This window comes from Tyto alba, unplaced genomic scaffold (assembly GCF_018691265.1).
Source record: "Tyto alba isolate M040663 unplaced genomic scaffold, T.alba_DEE_v4.0 Super-Scaffold_1, whole genome shotgun sequence".
NCBI lineage: Eukaryota > Metazoa > Chordata > Aves > Strigiformes > Tytonidae > Tyto > Tyto alba.
In genome coordinates, this window is record NW_024881261.1 from 9,491,410 (window position 1) to 9,511,572 (window position 20,163).

The 20,163-nt window shown below is 40.2% G+C and overlaps 1 protein-coding gene across 3 annotated transcripts in view; it reads left to right on the forward strand.

Moving 5' to 3' along the window:
* Positions 1-20,163, forward strand: part of ABLIM1 (actin binding LIM protein 1) — a 221,297-nt gene that overhangs the window by 13,429 nt on the left and 187,705 nt on the right. The window contains exon 1 of one of the 3 annotated variants that reach the window (XM_042787553.1): positions 202-281. The exons of the other annotated variants lie outside the window; for them this stretch is intronic. Within the exon in view, the coding sequence (XP_042643487.1) occupies positions 269-281 (13 nt within the window). The 5' untranslated portion in view covers positions 202-268. Of the gene's footprint in view, positions 1-201; positions 282-20,163 lie in introns of those variants that run through there. 3 annotated transcript variants of the gene reach the window in all.

A 20,163-nucleotide genomic window follows, 5' to 3' on the forward strand; every position in this document is an offset into this window, starting at 1 on the left:
GCAGCCGCTGCAGCCGCGCCCCCCCCCCCCCCCCCCTCCGCACACACACCACACGGGTTCACACTCGCGTGTGTGCACCGCAGGGTGCGTGTGTGAGTGTGTGTGTGAGTGCGTGTGCGTGTGAAGGTGCCCCCCCCCCCCGGCACCGCCCCGCACCCAGGCAGCGCGGCGGCGGCGCGGACCCGCCCGGCCCGGCCCGGCCCGGCCCAGCGCCGCCGCCCCCCGCATCGGCCGCCGCGGCCCCGCGGCTCCTCGCCCGCCTTGAGCCATGTCTGCCAGAGGTGGGTCTCTCTGCCGCGCCGCGCCGGGGCACCCACCGGGTACCGGGGCACCCACCGGGTTCCGCGGTACCCCCCCCCCCCCCCCAAACCCCCCACCCCGGGTTCCGCGTCCCTGCCAGCGGTTTGGGCGCGGGCGGAGGAGGCGCCGCTTGACCTTGCGCGCCTTTCCGTGCTGCAGTGCCCCGCTCGCTGCGCTTGGGCGGAGGTTGCGCCGGCGATTTCGGAGAAGGGGGGAGGCGAGGAGATTTCCCCCCCTCCCGCCACCCCTCCCTATTTCGCAGCCCGGCTGCAAGAGCCGCAGAGCATCCTGCGGGGAGCGGCACCCCCGCACCTGCCGGGGTGACCCCGCTTCGCCTTTCCCCAGCGCCCGGGGGGCGGCGGGGGGGGGGGGGGGGGGGAGAAGGGGGCAGAGAGGTGCGGCGGTTTGGTGCGTTTTAAATGATGACGGGAGTGGACGTATGCAGAGAAAGGAATCTGGTGGTGAGGGTGGTGGGTTTAGGGTCAGAACTCGGCGTTTATTGCTGCTTAGGAAATGCTGGTTGGTACTGGTGTGTCTGCTGGGCGCTAGTGAGGCATCGGGCTTGGTCTGTCGTTTGCAAAGCAAGTGCTGCTGTAAGGGTGTGGTGGTCAGGGTAGTCGTCAAGATTACACCTCTGCTGGACATTTGCATCCGGCTTGAAATGAACATTTTGAAGTTTTAGTCCAGATTTGCATTTGTTTTAATAATGGCCTAAACTTGAATAGCCTTTGTCCTTTGCATGCATTTGTGCTTAGACTCTGATTGCGTGTTTGGTAATTCTGGGCTGGAGATGAACAGATCAACCTCCTTGACTGCAGATACTGTCTTGTCCCAAACTTCTGCTTCCAGTATGAGAAACTGATGCAGGTGTGGCCCAAAGACTGCTGCTTTTTTTTTTTTTTTTTTTTTAAATATAGTTAGTACCATTTAGAAGACTGGAGACATGAAGTTAAGCATTTTCTAAACATTGGCATAACAAAGCAGAAATACTTGTAAGCATCTCCTGAAGAGAGAAAATTATCAGCACAATAATGACAAGTAAAAACACTCCCCGGTTATCTCTGAAAATAAAAAATACTTTGTGAAACGATGTATTACAAATTAACAAACCTCTGAACATAGGGACATGTCTTATTTGTTCATCCCATTATTCCTCTTCATCTTTATGTATTAAATACTGCACAGCATGGACCATCTCTTTCATTTGCTTGGATTCCTGTTGATGTCCAAACGAGCTTCATGCACATGGCAGGCATTGTGTGACTGCCGAAAGGTTGTCAGCATTTTGTGGTTAGGACCATATTCCTTAAGCATCACACCCATTTTAGATATAAATAATAAATGGTGTTAGAGCAGCATAATTTTTCATGGCACAGTAGAATTCTTGCTTTAGGAAGAAATGGACCATATCAGTCTCTGAAGAATCCCTTTCTGGAAGAACATTATATTAGCATCAGTGCTGTGCTAAGGCTGCATTAGTACTTGTGGGGAAAACCCAGCAAAGCTTTATAACATGGATTAGAATTGTTGTCTTCAAAGGGGCACCTGGATTTGAGGAAGCAACAGAAAAACTTGGCAATTTCAGCTCTGCAGATGACTCCCCAAAACAGAGCTGTACATAATGGGAAGCCAGGGAACGTTTCCAATGGACATGTTCCCTTTCCTCACCCCCCTCCTGCCCTACCATCTCTCTTCCCTATTCATCTGCACAACACATGATGTTTGATGCCTGCTTGGTTCTGCTGGAGAACTGCCTGGAGAAGAAGGGTGAATCCTTTCTCAGCCTCTCCCATGCCATCTAGTTTTTTCAGGGTAATTAAGTGGAAAGAGAAAGAGAGTCCACAGGACTTTAGGGAAGTAGTGAATAAGATTCATAAAAGAGATTAAGATATTAATTTCTATCGTTATCTGCTTTTCAGTTTTAACAAATGGACTTAAAAGTGTGTCTGCGTAAGTAAATAGTTATTCAGTACTGACCAACAGCTATTTGTGTGTAGAGCAGTGTAGACCATTATTATTAACCATTTCAAACACTGCTGATGTTAAAATCTTACATATGAACTTACTTTTACACACGTACATGGTATGATGGCTCTTAATGAGGTTACTGATGAGAATGTAGCTTGAATAACAAGTGAGTCTTTAAGGGATTAGGGCTTTGTTCAAATGTCACATAGGGACCCTTCACTTCATGAAGGCAGATTACATCATGCATATGCAGTCTCATTAAAACCACTGTATCACTAGGGTCTGCATGCTCAGCAAATATTGATTGTTAATATTTTACGTTGTGTTGGCTGTCCAAAAGGTGATCATTATTATTCTGAATGCACCAGACACTTTCAGCTGTCTGCTTGTTGTTTATATACTAAGAATAACAAGAATAGCAAAAGAGTTAAACATTCACCTGTGCCATTTTTATTACTAAAATGCAGAACATATTCAACAGATAGTAAAAAACTGCAGTATTACCAGTGTTCAATCTGTGCAGCTCTCTATTCATCTCTTTTGCTCCAGGAGGCAGCATGGTCTAGTGAACTGACTGCAACAGATGACAGAAGAAACTCCTGAAATCCAGCGGTACCTTTCTACTTTTGGACTGTTTCTTTTAACTCTTCTGCTCTAGTCCCCTGTTGTTATTTAACCAAAAGTACCCATATAGTCATTGACATGAATGACAGATTGTAAGTCAATACACAAAATATAAATAATAACACAAATTCATGTACTTTTACCTTAAATGGAACTCCAGCTGAAGAGTTTTAAGATTTCCTACTTGTACAATGGAAAATAATGGTAGCTAACTTTTTCAGACGGGCTGCTCTGAGGACTAATGGCTCACCTGTGCTTCCAGATGAATTATCTGAAGTTTTCTCTTACTTTCTTCCACCCTTCACAGACTAGGTTGTTGCAGTCCTTCACACCTGTCCCTCACCTCTTGCTGTTACAAAAATTTAAGGTCTCTAACATTCTTCTGCCACTTTCCTCATTGTACAGCTCTAGCAGATGTTTTGACCAAGTGCCAGATGAAGCAGCATAGATGTGTGTTCCCTGAAGCTTGAATGAATAATCATTTTGGATCTGGTGATTGAAATGGGAGCTGAAACAAACTTTGAAAATCCCTTTCCACTTCCCTGTCAAGTTGGAGTCCTTCCCAGGACACCCTCCTGACCTGTTCTGCAGCCTGTTGGGATCTGTGGAGAGCTGCTGTTGACGTCAGTTGGGCTTTTCAATTTTGCAGTTTGCAAAAGGCTTCATATTTTATGTTCAGCTGTTGTTAAGTAGTTGTTATTAGGACTCACACATAACTGAATTTGGGTGTTGGAGTAAGCCTTATAGATTGTTGCTTACCTAAGGGCTTGTTTTCAAAGAGCTGTAAATTCTCTGGATAAAAGATATTTTTCTAAAGCTGAGTATAACTGTGACCTACTTGTGCATGTTATCTCAAACTGCTTAAAAACTGTCAAAACTACTTGTTATCATGAAGGTCTAAGTTAATGGAAAAAAGGCTATTTTTAACTATTATAATCTTCAATTATGCTAGAGCAAACAGGCACAAATGGTAGTGTTTGGTATGGTCAAATAAGAAGATCTTTGCTAATTTTTTTTTCCAAATGTTGAAAGAATTAACATGAGCTGTATTTAGTCCAGTTGGCAGCCTCTTCAGGAAAACAAAGGCATGTAAAATAGAAGGTTTATCAATAGTGTTGTCTTTTCAGCCTTTTTTGTGCCATAACAAAAAAATCACTGAATTTTGACAGAAGCCAGTGGTAAAGAAATATCGCTGTCTAATATTAACAGGTTGTACTGTGCCACTTTGATGCTGCAAGTGTGGGTGTTGTAGAGAAGGTAATTACATTTTTTAGCCTACTCAGTAGTCAAAGTAGTAGGGTTATTTGGCTTAAGAATTTATTTTATACTACAATCCTTGTATTTTCCTATTTTATTTTCTAACAAATATAGATTGAACACTTCTCATTTCAGACAAGTAAATCGTAACACTGGTGTGAGGGAGATTTTGTCCTCATATAACAGGTGAGACAAAAACTGAAATGATTTTTTTTCTTCTCCCTGAGTCTCAGAGCCAGATCAGAACAGTGGAATTTCTGCCTCCTGAGCCTCTTCTCAGGCTCCTCATTTGTTTTTACAGAAGTTGATAATAGGTTTCTAACAGAAGGTGATAAACTTCAGCTCATTACATTTTGCTCAGGTAGCAGTTCTGTCTTCATCCACAGTGTGTGCATCACTTGATTGATCTGTCTCACAGTTGTGAACTTTTGTGAGAGGAAATGACAGATCTTTCAATGCGAAATTTACATCCTAAATCTTGAGCTCCTACATATTCCACCAATAACCTTTATTTTTCTTCTCCAAATTTTCTCATCCTCCTCAGGTAGCTGTAGACATGGCTGCTCTTGCTGGCAGCGATGGTTTTGGTTGAGGTCTATGCTGACTGGTTTAAAAAGGAGCTTCTGGTCAATGTTTTATTATGGTCTGTGATTTTCACAGTAAAATTGCTCATATCTAAAGGAACCAGCCACTTAAGAGGTGGCAATATTGTCTGCTATGTCCTTTCTGAACTCTAATGCTGTGTTCTCTGCTTGTTGTCAGAGGTATTTCTTTCAAGCATGCAATAACGTCCTTAATTTGTGGTGTGACTAGTACATGGCTATCACCAAATGATCTCAGGCTGAGCGACCTGGAGAGTGGGGCAGTGTTAGCTGTCTTGACATTCCTTAGTTTTAGAAGTAGAGAATTTTAGCATGTTTAGAGTAGTTAATTATTGTACCTTCAAATGCTTCTAGTCCTAGTGATTTCCACCATTTTCCTTGGTATAATGCTCCATAGCCTGAAGGAGGACGTTCCTGGCAGGGTTCAGTGCTCTGCAGCAGGACCTGAGAGGGAGCTGTGTGTGCAGTCATGCCGACACAGCTGTTTCTCCGTTTGAATACCTATGCAGTGCAGAATTTGGAACTGGCTCTGAAGGTTTTTATCTCCCCAGCTTTTGTCCTGAATTTCATCTGTACTGATTTCATAGTTATTTAATCCTATCTTTACTTTCTGTTTATTTCTACCAAATACAAAATGACTTATGTGTTGGGTTTTTTTGTTGTTGTTGGGTTTTTTTTGTTTTTGTTTTTGTTTTTTTTTGTTGTTGTTGTTTTTTGTTTTGATTGGAAAGAAGAATATTTTAGTGAGTTGTCTGACTTAAACAGTAGTATCCCTTTTAAAACACTTCTTTTTAAGTTTTGCCTCTTCATCCCATCTTTTTTCCTCTCAACAAAGCTTAGTCTGTGCTGTCTAATTTTTGTGATTAATGAAAATTAGTCCTGAATGCATGGAAAAAGTTGCATAGACTAATGGAACAACAAGAGGAAACTGGGACAATGAGGTAAAATCTATTTTAGATGCATGGCTTTGAAGGGAATTGCACAGAAGGAAAATAAGCATCAGCTTATGGATGGAAAAGCCAGCAAAATTGCTTTTAGTGCAGAACACCAGAACCTCATGTGTTTTGCATTCTCTGAAAACAATCTTCTGGGGATTTCTTTTTTTTTTTTTTTTTTTCCTTTTAATAGATATGAATTGAATATTTTGAATTATTTTTAATCTAATCTGTTAGTAACTGAAGATGAAAACCACACACAGTTAGCCCATGTGACTGGTGTAGTATTTCTTAGTTTTGCAGTATAAAGGCAGAAACATGCAGTGGAAAGTAGACTTTGGTCTGTAAGTTCTGAGACCAGCAAGTACTTCTGAATTTTTTTATCACATACTGTTTAGGCTACAATGTCTGTATAATTAGGTGTTGTTCTTCATTAAAACACAAAGAAAACTCCTGGATATTATACAGTAATAGCAGAGAAAAACTCCGAGACACGTATTTTTTTAAAAAATGCACAGCCCTTATTGTGGCATGTTTTCAGAAAGAACTTCATTTTTAGAAGCTCAAACCCAAACAAGAGTCCCAATCCTGTAAACATTATTGTGCATTACATTCAGTATTTTTACCAGTCCCATATGTCACGTAGGGAAATCTTTAATTTGTAAACAAAGTTGGACCAGACAGGCTTCAACAAGGTACACCTGTGATGGAGTTGCCTTACGTTTTCCTCTTCCCATTTGTGAGCCAGAATTAACGCTTTGGTGAGTCAGTTTGTTCCATGTAAACCATGAAATATGGCCACAGCCACAATGCAGTTCCTGCTGTTTACATGCACACATTGGAGTTAGACTTAAACTCAGTGTGGCACTGATTGTCTCGAGCTTTAGCAAGAGCTGAATGTGTGGTACCTGCCCAATTTCCTGTGTGGTTTTTGCAGCCTGAGTTGACTCCTGTGCTGTTGAGAACAGTTTGTTGTGACCAGTCTTACGTAGCCTTTTTGGAGAACGCTGGGAAGTGCAGTACGTGTTGCTGTTCATTGATAACGCCAACAATGTCTTTTTCTATTTCACCAACAATGTCTTTTTCCATTTCATGCTCATAGACTTTTTTCTCGGTAACTCATCGGCATGGCACTTAGCAGTGGTCCTTCTGGAGATAGGTCAGAGAAGTGAGGGGTCTTACCACAGTGGACTTTATAAGGATGGCATGATAAGAAGTTCTGGTTTACTGCTTCCTTACTAATAAAAATATTTTATTCTGTTTCTGGAAAGGCAAAACAGGTCATGTAGTGTCATAGAGGTGGACACATTTTAATCCGACGTGTGAAGCTGAAACAGTTTCTGTAACTTTTTTTTAGTACTTATCTTTCTCTTTGCTATACCTGGAACCTCAACTTAATAATTTCTAATGTGCTCTCATTGTAACTACTGTTTCCTCCAATGTAAGTCTTGTATGAGTAAAGACTGTGAGATTTCACTCAATGAAAGGATTCTGCTTTAATTACTGTTATTATAAAGCTGATTTTGTTTCTATCACATCAGGCTCATATGAGGCATCTTAGATCAACAGAGAAGTCAGTAAAACTGCTGTTCAAATTACAGTTTCCTTTTAACTAGTTATGAAAGCTTTCAGTTTATTTTTAGCATTAGAAAGTCTGGGAGACAACCAGGTTAGATAAGAGCTGAAACCTAGTTAATGATAAAGGAACATAGCTAAGAGAGTATAATAACAGCTCTGAAAAATATGTTCCAGCTCTAACACTCTGTGACCCTACACATACAGAAAAAGCAAAGCAGTTTAGGCCAAAGTACAGGCTTTCTCTGGTGTCCTAGTTTGCCACTTCTGTTAATCAACATTTGTGGAAGAGCTGACTTCAGTAAAGACTGTGTTAGGTGAATGAATTTCATAGAATTAAAGTGTAAAAGAAGAGATGGATTTAGGATTAGCTGTTTCACTCAAGGTAATAGTAAATATCTTGTTCAGTGGAACAGGAATACAGTTGAGTGTATGGTCAGTAGACAATGTGGAAATCAGTGTTTTTTTCAGAATGAAAACCAAAGGGAGAAAAACACTTTTTCTTGAGCTAAGCACAGATCTAAGCAACTTTAAAATTAGGTTTAGTTGGAGAATGAATCGTGCTGAGTATTATCTGTGAAGTAATATTTTCTGCCTATTAATGAAAGTCAACATAATGTAAGTATAGATTTTCTCTGCCGAGGACTTTATTCCAGTCAGAAGGGTGTGTACACGCATAAACAGGCAGTGCTGAGGTGTGTGTGAATGTCTCGGTTACACAAAAGGAAATTTGCAGCTGTCTTGAGTGGTTTATAATGAGCAGAGACGTAAGACCCATTACTTTTCACCGGTATTGTGCCCAGTTTTATTTTTTTAATCTTAGTTTCACCTGCTCCTATGAATATCCTCTGCATATGAATGTACATACACAGGACAGGATTTGAGTGTTTCGATGGCCTTCTGCTGCTGTTGTATAATTTTCTCTTTTATTGTCCTAGTAAGCCAATAAACCAATTAAATATTAATCAGACAATCCACTAAAAACCTGTGGCATATGTAAATAAGAACAAAACTTATTATAAGAATACAACATTATTATATAATAATGTGGTTATCCAAAACTGTTTATTCTACTTTATGAGCTGGAGGTAATCCCAAAATTATCCAGTCCAGACTTTGATCAAAGGAGGAGTGATAAAACTTTGATCATCATTGAATTGGCAGCTGCTATAAAAAGCCTATGTCATATTTCTCTTTTAGTAACACTGGCTAGATCCAAAATAACTGATAAAAGAATTTGAGGATTGCAGTTTAGGGATGCTTTCTGACTTGACCTGAAGTAATCTCTGTCCAAAAATGTGTATAAATATTTTTTTTTCTATTTTCTGTTGCCAGATGTTTAGATATTTGAGATGAATGACAAAGATGTTTTGTGTACTTGAATGTGCAATGCACATTGAAACACTAGACTCCGAGAGGAAGAGGCTTGGGTTAATTGATGATGTTCATACATAATTTGATTAATTTACAATAAAATTTTGATGCCATTATCTTTGTTTCCATCTTTCTGACAATGGAATTTTAAATTTAGACATTTTAAATGACTGATGTTTGTGACTGTATTGTAGTTACCACAGTGATACTGTGTTTCTTTCCATGCTTGCAACACAGTAAATATTTTCCTACACATGTTTGTGTAGGAAACACTACTTGTTATGTTCTTCCTTCAGAGTTGCAGCTGGACAATGGTGAATTTTTCTAAGTCTAATATTTTAAAATTTAAAGGAAAATGTAAAAAAATCTAACCTTATATATTCCTCATAAATTGGGATTTCTGAAAATAGCAAAATTCTAAGGGGCAACAAAGCTGACAGACTTGTAGTTTCTTTGATGCTTTTGAATTTCTACCCAGAATACATTCAATAGGGAAAATGGCTGAAAGCTTAGACTCAAATGGCAGTTGATTTTAGGATCTTTAATGTATTTTGTTTATCTAGATGTAACATGACCTCAGTCCCTAGGTAATGCAGGGTTTTTTCAAATCTGTGTGTCAGGGATGTTGAGAGGTTCGTACAATGTTTGATTTAGTGTTCTGAGAGTGAAGTGCCCTGAAAGGGCTAAATACAGTTTTTCCTTTTGCCAGGCTGGCACGGCACTGTTAATTTGGCTTGTTCTGTACAGTTTGTGAGGATGCAGAAGTTCAGCAGGGCAAGAGTCAACTGTGAGTTTTCCTGCTGTCTGGAGCCCTGCTTGATGTAGAAAATCTGCAGATCTAAAGTTTTCTTTAATAACACTGGTCTTGGGTTTTGGGCAGTAGATCCTATTGAGTTAAGTATGTTCAGAATTTAGGTCTGGGAGAATCTGTAACTTTTTGCAATAGCAATTTCCCCCCTCTTTCTCTTGTCCTCTGGTGACAGCTTTTGCGGATACCAGGAGGTCTCATTTTTCCTTTCTGCAAGGCACACAGGCCAAGCAGACCGATACTGTAAGATGCACTTTATTCTCTGACCATTGTTGCCACTCTGTATTTATCAAAAGCAAAAAGTCTACGTGCCTGAGAGGGGATTAAGAATCCTACCATCTTGCTATTTATGATGCTCAGGAGATATTTTTAGTAAAGGTTGTTGGCGCTGCTGCCCAAGGGAATGGCTGAGAGAGGGTAGGTCAGGAGGCAGCCAGCTGCAACTGATGAGTACTGTGGCTGGAATTGCGGGGAAGGGGTAACCCCTGCAAAGATCCCTTTGGTAGTTGTGCATGTGTGTATGAGTGTGTATGTGTACACATCAACAGATGTGGAGTCTGTGTATAGAAAATAGCTAAAGAAACTATAATCACCTGTGATCACTGCAGCTATTTGAAAGCGGGGAGGAGAATAATTCCTGCTGTGTTCCACAGAATTCCTCTTCCTGAAAGATTATTGGAGTTATGTGGAATGGCTTTTATATGATACTCAGTTTCCACAGCTGAACCCTGCCTCCAAATGTACAAGTCCAGAAGGATCTGTATGTTGCTAATACAGATTACGACTCAGTTTTCTATGAAAGCAAGGTTGAGATTGAGCCTTGTTCTGCCCTTGTTAAATCTGCTTCCTACACTTTCCTCTGAGACTGAGAAGTCACGAGAGCAGCGGGTGAAGAAGGCAGCGAGTAAGAGCTGGAGAGAGTGGAAGCAGAACAGAAGGGCACCTGAGAACAGTGAGCAATAGAGACATATTTAAAGCAGAGTGAGGCAGGAGAGTGCACGTGGAAATCCTTTTTCAAGCTGGTACAAAGACAGAACTGACACAGATCAGAACTGGCCCTGAACCTGGAAAAGATTAAAAGAGATGAGAGTAGAGAACATTTGGAGAGCTACAGAAGGAGCTGTAAGTGTTCTGATGTCAAAAAGCTTTTTGGTTTGACTTCTTTGTTTTTTGGACACCCCAGGTAGCCCGGCAGTCGGTCTAGGGGAGTGTGTGCTGGAGCAACTGTCCTTATAATTGCTGCAAATATTTTTGTGATTTTCTGAAGGGAGCAGAGGGAACTGGTTTGTAATCACCTGAGGTAAAACTCTTAGCTGTCTAAAACCTCTGAACACTTCACAGACTGGTCTAGGAGCTAGTGCTCTGCCAAATCCTATTTTTAAGCAATTAGATTTCTCTCCCAGCTTTATGAAGTTATGCTTCTCTAGAAATACCACACATGTATAAGGCCTGGAAAGGGAGGGGGGAGCATGTGTGCAAGCATATGACTTTTCAGGGGAAAAATACCAAATTAAGTTTGGTGCTGTGTTTCCACGTTTGCATAGCAAAGCACTAATCTTCAGTGAGACTGAACAGCTCCAGCCCTGGTGTGTTTCCATCCTGCTGAGTTACATAGTTTATGTTGCTACTTTAAAGTAGAATCTGCTATTTTCCTTGAATAAATAGTTAATTCTTTTCTACTAATGCTTTCTTTGTACTGCAAATTGAAGTTTCAAACAGAATTATTAAGAGATTTCCTAGGGCAATTAGGAAACCCCATCATCTGGGGAATATAAGGAAACTAAAAAGCATAATTCCAACAGGATTCCTGTGTTAATTCACTCAGAGTGGATGAATTATGAGATCAGCTACAATGTCTTTTTGATTTCTGACATGTCTAAAGAGCACCACAGATGCACCACAACCGATCAAAAGTGTTTTCATGTATGTAACAAGTAGTTTTTCTATTTGCAAAATACACTTCATGTAAATGAAGTGGGGAAGACAGAAAGAATAACTGGAAGGAAAAATAAAGCCCAGATAGTAGTAATGCTATTAACAGTTCTAAACTTAACAGTTTTAGTCCAAACAGATCTTCCTTCATGCTGGCAGGAAATCTCAGTTTACTTACCGTGTTCTCATTTTTTGATTTCCAGCAATAAATGTTATATCAGAAGTGTGACCAATGAACCACATACGAGTTAGTGTGTCTGAGATTTTTCCAAGTTCAAGGATAAAGGAATTATGTTTTGACACCAATATGGGACAGTGTTGGTCCATTTAAAATGCGTATTAGTGTGCTTGCTCAGAATTTCTTTCAAGTGTGCATTCTTAGTAAAACATTCATTGTTTCTTCCTCAGTCTGTATTCCAGAAAAAATACTCAGCATGGACTGAAGTAGTTCTTGACTACTATTAAATTTCATTTTCTGCCCCACCCTTCCTAATTTCTGTAATGCAGAATAACCCAGTAGCAAATCTTTAAATCAGCTTTTCATTCTGTCCGGCACTATTTGCTGCTAATATTTATGGGTTCTTGCAAGTGAAAATGTTTAGCATCAGATTAATTTTCCACTAGGAATTGGAAGTTTAAAAGCCTTTCTAAAATGGTTATTTTTCTGTTTTGTATGTCTTGAAAATGTCAGGCAGTACTGCTCATTACACTTGAGCATAGTATTCTGCAGTATCAGAGGGTGAGACAGACAGTGATTTGATCTTTCCTGAGTGCTTCAAAAAATAATCAGCATGCCTTTTATTTCTGATCTATTTCTTGCCTGAATGACTGTTTAGAAACTGCAGTGCTTATTTTATGAGCAAAGAATACATTGACAAAAAGTCTTTTTTGGTGGCGGAGCTCTTTGAAGACAAGCTGTGCTCTCTGGTATTGTGTAAATCTGGAATAACTGTGGAGGCCAGCAGAGTAATTCCAGATTTGTGCTAATCAGAAAGATGAATTGGTCAGATTTTGGTAATGATACGAACTAGAGGAAGACACTGATCAGAGTAATGGTGGTAGAAACAGTTCATCCTGCCTTGAGGCAGGAAGAGGCACACAGCTTTTTCAAGTCCCTTTCACTATTAGTATTTTGTAACGTCTAGGCTTCTGTGCATATGGGTTTATTCAGCTGTGTTCAGTCTGAACCCCTATTTTGGAGATTTTCTTTAAAACAAGCTTTTTTGCGTGTGTGTTTGTATATGACAGCAGTACAGAGAGCCTCAACAATATATTGTTATTTAGAAATTTAGTTGATAATGAAGATAGTTATATGTTGGCAGGTATAAAAGAATGTTAATTGTATATACAGTGATTCTTAAGCTACATGAGGCTGAATAAATATTCCCCCCATTTGAAAGTACAAAAGTAAGAACTGTGATTTTTGGGGAATCCTTCCTCCTGGCAGTTAGAAGAGTCTAGGTAAAGTCTGTATTTCATCCACAGTCTGCTTTATCTGATCTAGGACATGCTAGATAGCATGCTATCCTAGAAGGAAGGTGTGAAAATTACTTTTAGCTGGTTTTAGAGTGTTATGACTGATGTCAGATGTAGGTTAGTGCAGGGAAGAGAAGTTGTATAAAACTGGAAATTGATCCTACTCTTAATAAGTTCCAGTTTTGTATATTAATCAAAATATTACTGTCCCTTCCTTGCTGTCTCCCTTCCTGCCTCTGGGCTAAACCCTTCTCTGAACTGAGTAGCTCTGAATTTTCTTGCCATCCTGGCAGCCACATTGGAAAACTGCTGGAAACACGAGGAACTATACAAATTTCACAGTTTTATTCAGTTATTCATGATCAGCTGCTACTGATCATGATTTCTGGTTAGCTGAACCATAGGCGAGTATCCATTTTTTTTTTTTGCCTAGTTTGCTTTCTAGTCATGCCTCTTCTTCTCTGAAGAAAGTGCAATATCTGGATATAGTTGTTATTTAATTTTAATACCTCCATGGAATAGCTTCTGTGCCAGTTGGGGCATGGAGGTCTTACCCCTCATCTAGAGCATGGTGACTTTCCGTCTTGGAGGGCATAAACACAGTCAGTAGGATGAAGAGGGCTGAGAGGCTGTTCAGTAGCCAGGGGCACAAATTTACTGCATGTTTTCATTACCTTTACATCTTTTCATTACCTTTTACAGGGTAAATATAAGCATATTTTACAAGGTAAATGTGAGCTACAAAATGGATTGCATTACGTTGCATTATGTCTTTTGATGCTGAATTCTTGTTCCCTCTTTGATTTCTTCTGTATCTTTTTTTTTTTGTTTTTGTTTTTTTTTTTTTGTTAAGCAGAGATTTGGCAGTGGTTGTTTTTCAATTTATTTGACATTTGGCCATCTGGAGCTGAGCAGAGCTTTAGTCACACACGTTAACTGTGTTAAGTGGAGCAATGTAGGATCTAGGGGCCAATTTCAACTCTGAAGCAAGCACAGTGGAATTAGCAAAGTTACATCAGGATTGGACTGGGTCTTTCAGGTGGCCATTTGCTATGCAGGTTACTGAGAAATTTAATCTTGTTTTCTCACCTCTGAGGGAGCTTGGTATGAAGATGCTTGGGGTAAATTGTTGGACAAGTAAACGGAAACTAGACAGATAATTTCCAGTACATTGTTTCTGTCGAAGTTAAAACTAGTAATAAGTACTTCTCTCTTTGTAATGCTCTGTAGGGCACTTGGGACCTGCTAATGGCCCAGAGCTAGTGCTTACAGAGCCAATACTTTTGGGCTGCATTTAGGGTGCATCTTATTCCCTAGATATCTCCCCAAGCCCTGCATTGCTGTAGCTCTGTGCCCCAGATTTTCCAGAAGGGATGGCTCCAAAAGCAGAAGGGAGTGAATACAGTATATTAGGTGGTTGAATGATTTACTGCTGCTTTGTGTGTTGACTTCAGTTGTGTACTGGCTGCAGGGGATGGTACTGGATTCAGTGGACAAGTTCCCTTATATAACGGTATTTCTATTTCCTTGAAAATGAGGCTGTCAACACCCTTCTGGGTAAAAGTTTACATTCCACAAACATTATTATTGATGAGGTTTCCTTCTTTCATGATTGTGATGTGCACCTTCCCTCTGGGTCATGTGAACAGAGCATACTTTGTACCTCCTGTAACAAGGCAGCTATGGGCCTGTGTCTCTAATCTGATATCTTTAAAGAAGCCTGTGTTCTTCTCCCTTTTGTGTTATGAACCTGAATCCTTTGATATCAGTTGTGTGTTTCAGGTGTATCTCCATGTCAAGAAGAATATTGCTTTCATGATACTTTACCTCTACTTATAAGTTGGCCTTGTGAGTGTTTTGTTAGGACTAGAAAGAGATTGTTGTGGTTCCTTGAAGACAGATATCAAGGCTGAGCTTGGTTAGGAGACTGGAAATGGTGCCACGTACAGGAGTATGAACTATATTGCTGTTACTGAAATCCGGGTATGCAGGAATCAAAGACTTCTGTTGCTCATGTCTACAGATCAGGGGTGTGATTATAACTTGCCATATAACATGACATAACATCTTTAATTGAGATAGATTGGGTAACAGTACAAGGGAAGTCACAGTGGCTCAAACGTTAGGAAAGGACCTGTATGTCTTGGTCAATAGGCTGAGCTGAAATTCATATCACTGTGACTTAACTGTTGTTAGTTCCAAAGCTTCATATGAGTTTAAGTGTGGCTACTGGTGCTGTGGTTATGCTTCTGATGTGGTTTTAGGCAAGCCCCTGAAATTAATTTCAGAATTCCTCTATCCTTTTTGGTTGCATTCTTGCAAATGTCTATCTAGTATGCTGCCCAGCCCATCATTGAGTTTTTCTCTATGTCTGGCACAGCTGGACAGAATGAAAACCAGCAGGATTATAAGTGTATATAGCTTCTGGTGTTACCTTTATTTTGTCAGCATGTAGTCTAGTTAACACCTAGTGACATTTGTTCCTCTTGCACTTTGGTTTCTCTGCTCAAAAACGGCTCTGTTGGTCCATTTTACAAAGCTTTGAGGATTAATGATTTCAATGCACAATACAGTAAATGATCTTTGTTAAATCAATGCTCCCTCACTTGGTGATCAAGGTCTTTAATAATTACAATGATTGCCCATAGTGGTTTTCTGCCTTTCCTGATGTCCAAAAGAACAGTTCTGGACTTGACAAAAGTGCTTCTATTCTTGTGCAGATGAGCTGAGGGCAGAGCCTAACTGCTGCCATACCATAGGGTCAGGAGCTGCAAAACAACTTCCCTTTCAAGAGCTCTGAGAAACCTTCAGGCTGGTTGTAGAAGCTGATCTCCAAAATCAGCTCACCTGTATTTACAGGATTTTCAGACTTGGTATAGAAGAAATGGTTAAGAAGTGCAAATTACGGGAGATGAAGTATCACATAGCCGACATACAGAATCACTCACTGAGAAAACACATGCTTGTGGTAGCGTTAGTGAAGTTCATTGTGAAGTGTCTGGTTAGCAAACATTTCCTGAGATTTACGAGCACCGTCATAAATTTTACTGTCGGAATTCAGACTGGGTGATCATAGATGCCTTAAAATCAGTGAATTGTGGAATTAAAATAATTTCAGACAGCAGTTGTGGAACACATTTTGAGTGTGACCTCTCACCATCATAGCCATCAGCTGCCACCTATGAGTTGGTCTTTTCCTTTGAGTGCGAAGTGTTGTGCCAATCCAGTGAATGGAACTGGCTGAGGACATGGGACAAAAGAGGTGGCTGAAGGCCTTGTCTGGCAGCATTTGCTCATGGTCCAAACTCAGACTGGAGTATGTGCTGCCAAGTGGCCTGCATCAATAGCTTTTTGGGATTTTACTTCAAAAGCATTTATTACTTAGTTCTGCCCACTTCCTAAGTGAGTCTGAACTTGGGGTTTACTAAGCAAGCATGTAATTTAAAATAGGTGGGTCTTTATAGCAAGTCTTTGTTGTTACTGTGTTTCACAAGATTCAGAGCACCACAGTCAGGAAGTTTTGTGTCTGTAAATATTGCCATGGATGTCATTCAGAGCTGGCCCTTGTTCTGTGATGCTCTACTGCTAAGTACAAGCCTACTCGGACTTTCCTCAGTGCTGCAGCTTCTCTCCTACTCTGTGATTCAATGTACCAGGTGTTGATGGTTAGCATGATCTGTGATGACAGGTGCAGGTCATGATATAGGAGAGGATATATAAGATGAAGCCGTTATATTCAAGGGGGTTAGAAAGCACAGGTGATAGCATAACTTAGTAATGCTATGTTGTTCCTTCCCTGTCTTGTAGCTTACTAAGCATGTCTCCCATTACCTAATCCAGAGTGGTGCTGTCTCATTTGTGCAAGAAGAATGTTAATGATAATATTTAGAATAGGCTTAAGTAGGATTGAAGTGTCATGCAGATGTGGGCTACTCCTCTGCATGGGGTTGTAGTCAGCCATTTATGCAAACACATAGTTCACCTTTTTGCTGAAATGTAGATAGGTATGAAAATCAACAGTTTTGAATTACAAATATGAGTTCTTCTAAGTCCAGTTGGTAGCCCAGGGAGTGTCACAGTATCTCTAAAACACCGTCCTGAAAAGATGTAACAGATGTTTACCACAGCACTTCGTGATGCAAATCTATTTATAGTTAAGTGTCATGTCAAGATAGAAGTTTTTTTTCTCTTTGAACAATGTAAGTTAAAAGACAAAATCAAGTTTTCCGGGTATATTGCTTTAAAAGAAAATATCATTAGGAAAATCTCTGTAAATGTATTTTTGCTCTTACCTGCCCAGTCATAAATTGATATACCAGATGATCAACTTGGAGGAAGAAAGTACAGAATAACTTGCAACCAAAGGCTTGTATTGAGGCTACATTAGGGAGCAAAATAGAGCAGGTTTAAAGCTGTGTTTGGATGACCTTCAAATCCCATCTGTGGATTTCTTTTTAGTTTCAAGTTTCAAATGTCAGCTGCAAGTAGATCATTGCACCAGAAACACTTAGGCAATAAAAGATCAAGGATGTCCTCTCTTTGCATTTGTTTTAGAGGAGAAAGAACTGTGTTGCCTCATTAGGAACTGCTGTCTGTGGGTAGACTGATGTCTCTAGGAGGAATTGGGAAATCTTGCACACTGGGTTGATGCATTAATCTAGGGTAAAAATGGGAATATCTCCACTAGGTAAAACAAAAACATCAAAAATCCACTATGTTAACATATTATAACATACTGCTTCAGTCTGGTGTTTGGGTTGTATGCCATGAGGCATGAATATCCATGAGTAAGAGCTGTAAAGATTTAGAGAGTAAGGGAAGAAAGCCAAAACAATACTAGGGCACAGTTAAGTATGTTTAGTCAGCACTATGATCTATTGACTCTTGGAACTACAGAATTTACCAACAAATCCAAAAGACAGGCTAAAGGGAGAAATCTACCCCCTTCTCCTGTTCTAGTTGTGGAGTTCCCTCTCGTGCTATCATTGCTTACATGAAGGAAGTGGGGATAAAGGGGAAGTATAAGCAAGGCACTGTTATTTTAGAAGCAAAACCTTAGGACAGAGGTTTCTGTTGGCCAGGATGATCCTTGAGTCCAGTAAAGACCTACTGAGCCTTAGCTGCCTCCAAGAGGCATTTGGCAGAATTGAAGGGTTGCTCAGGGAACTAAGAAGCTGCTCTGAAGTGCCACAAAAGCTTCAGGAGTTTTAATTGTTACCACTGATGTCATTCAAGCCTGATTCCCACTGGAACTTCATCTGTGTTAATTATGGTCCTGAGGATGATAACTTGGCAAACGCAGCTGCAACATTGCTGTTGCATCAGTTAATTAATCATCCAGGCTATATTGGAGAGAAGATGTGTTTCTTTACTCTCATTATAAACAGCTGTAGAGAAATGGAAAGGTTTTGATGACTGAAAGTCCCTTTTCAGCTGTGTTCCAGTGTGAGGGCTGAGGGATCCTAATACTAGTGTGTAGTTCTCATATGTTCATGCTTTCAAAGGCATGGTGGTGCTTTTTCTCTAAAAAGAAATCTGGAACACATCAAACTCTACAAAAGCAGCTCATCTTTGACTCCTCAGTACAGCTATAAGAAAAAGCTTTATGAATTAAATTAATCCAGCTTTAATAACTTTTTTCAATAACTTTCCCAGGTGAAGGAGACAGATCATATTAGGAGTAAATTGAAAATACCCAGAGTGGCTTTCTTAGGCAAATGTAGAGAGATTATTTCTGGGATGCCTTTGGTGAATAGTTTGCATGCTCTGGTGATGTTGATTTCACTGTAGGTTTATTAGTCTTTCCATAGTGCAGCTTGCTCACTTGCTGCCTGAAGCAATGCAAACATCTGAAGAATACAGCTCACAGGATTCCTTAGCAAAGCCTCAGCTGTAAGAACGTGGCCTTTGAAGTGACCTCTGTCAGTTTACCCTGCAAGAATCTGACCATCTCTTTATCTCGTCCTGTTAATCATAAGGAATATTTATGGACTTTGTTGTCTGAAGTGCAAGCTGTAGCATCCTCACATTATTTCAGCTAAACTTTGAAGGTCATGAGATGACATGTATTTACATTGCACATTGCTGAACTGGGTCACTCTCTGTCTTTGTGAAATATGATTCTGAATGTGCTTGAGAGCAAAACTAACACTTTTCTAACATCATTATTTGGTTCTTTAGGCAGATAAAAACCTCGAGGTGCATTGTGTAATGGGTCTCACAGATCCTCACGTTGGCTGTTTCTAAGGCAAAAATAACTTCCAGAAATGTCAACAGAGATGAGAAATAATTATTTTGGAGCTTGTAAATGAAATTAACTGCACTTAAGACATGTTCTTTGTATGTGGTAACAGGAAACAGTGATAAATATGATGACATATTTGTAGTGGTAAAGATATCCTACAATCTGTAATTATGTTTTTCCTAGTTTGTTAATTAACTGATTTCCATGGCATTTTTGCAGGGAGGGGAGGGCTGTGTTTTATCAGTAGGGCACTGCAGAATTTAGTTTGTGTCCAGTGGTTTTTAAGGACAGGCTTGTGGCTAAAGTAGAGGTCTACATTGTCTTTCCTCCTTGGAGTGCCCCATGCCTGGAGTATTCCCCAAGATGTACTTAATCATGCTACAGATGACCTGCCTTTGTAGTGATAAATTAAAATAAAAAATGACCTGGCATCCTGCCTCATAGAGTGTTGAGGTATCTGCTAGATGGGCCCTGTTATCTGCTGTTGAAAAACCAGTAAGATTTGTAGGAGAACCTGTATTAAGTTCAGACTTCCAAAAAGATGTTAGGGATAGCTGGCGCTGCAATTTGAGAGCCTCTTGTAATCCAGAGCTAACTCAGGAATGATCTGATTGCAGCCGTATTGCTTTAGATGTGACTTTCATTTGAAACATTAAGTGTGATTTCAGTGTTTTAAGACTGACATGATCAAGGTCAAGATATTAAAAATACTAATTAAAAAACCACAAATTTCCAGACCATTGTCCCTTCTCTGACACTAATCTGATCTATGAAGGCAGTGATTTTCTCAGTACTATCTTTGTTTGCATCCAGTTTAGGTCACATGCAGTGAAAATACACTTTATAACTGAAATAGACCTGCCTGCTCTTGGCTGCACTTGTAGGGTCATAGGGATTTTGACAGTGATATGTGAGAGAGCACTTTCCCAGCAGATGAAGAGGCCGATGATACACACGGTGTGAAAATGCTGCACAGATTGCTTCCTTTGGAGGGGTCAGGCCACCTCAAGAGCCTACGGCTGCGTATGCACCGTGGTAGTCCTTTGCCTGAGCAGTGTGTGGAACCAT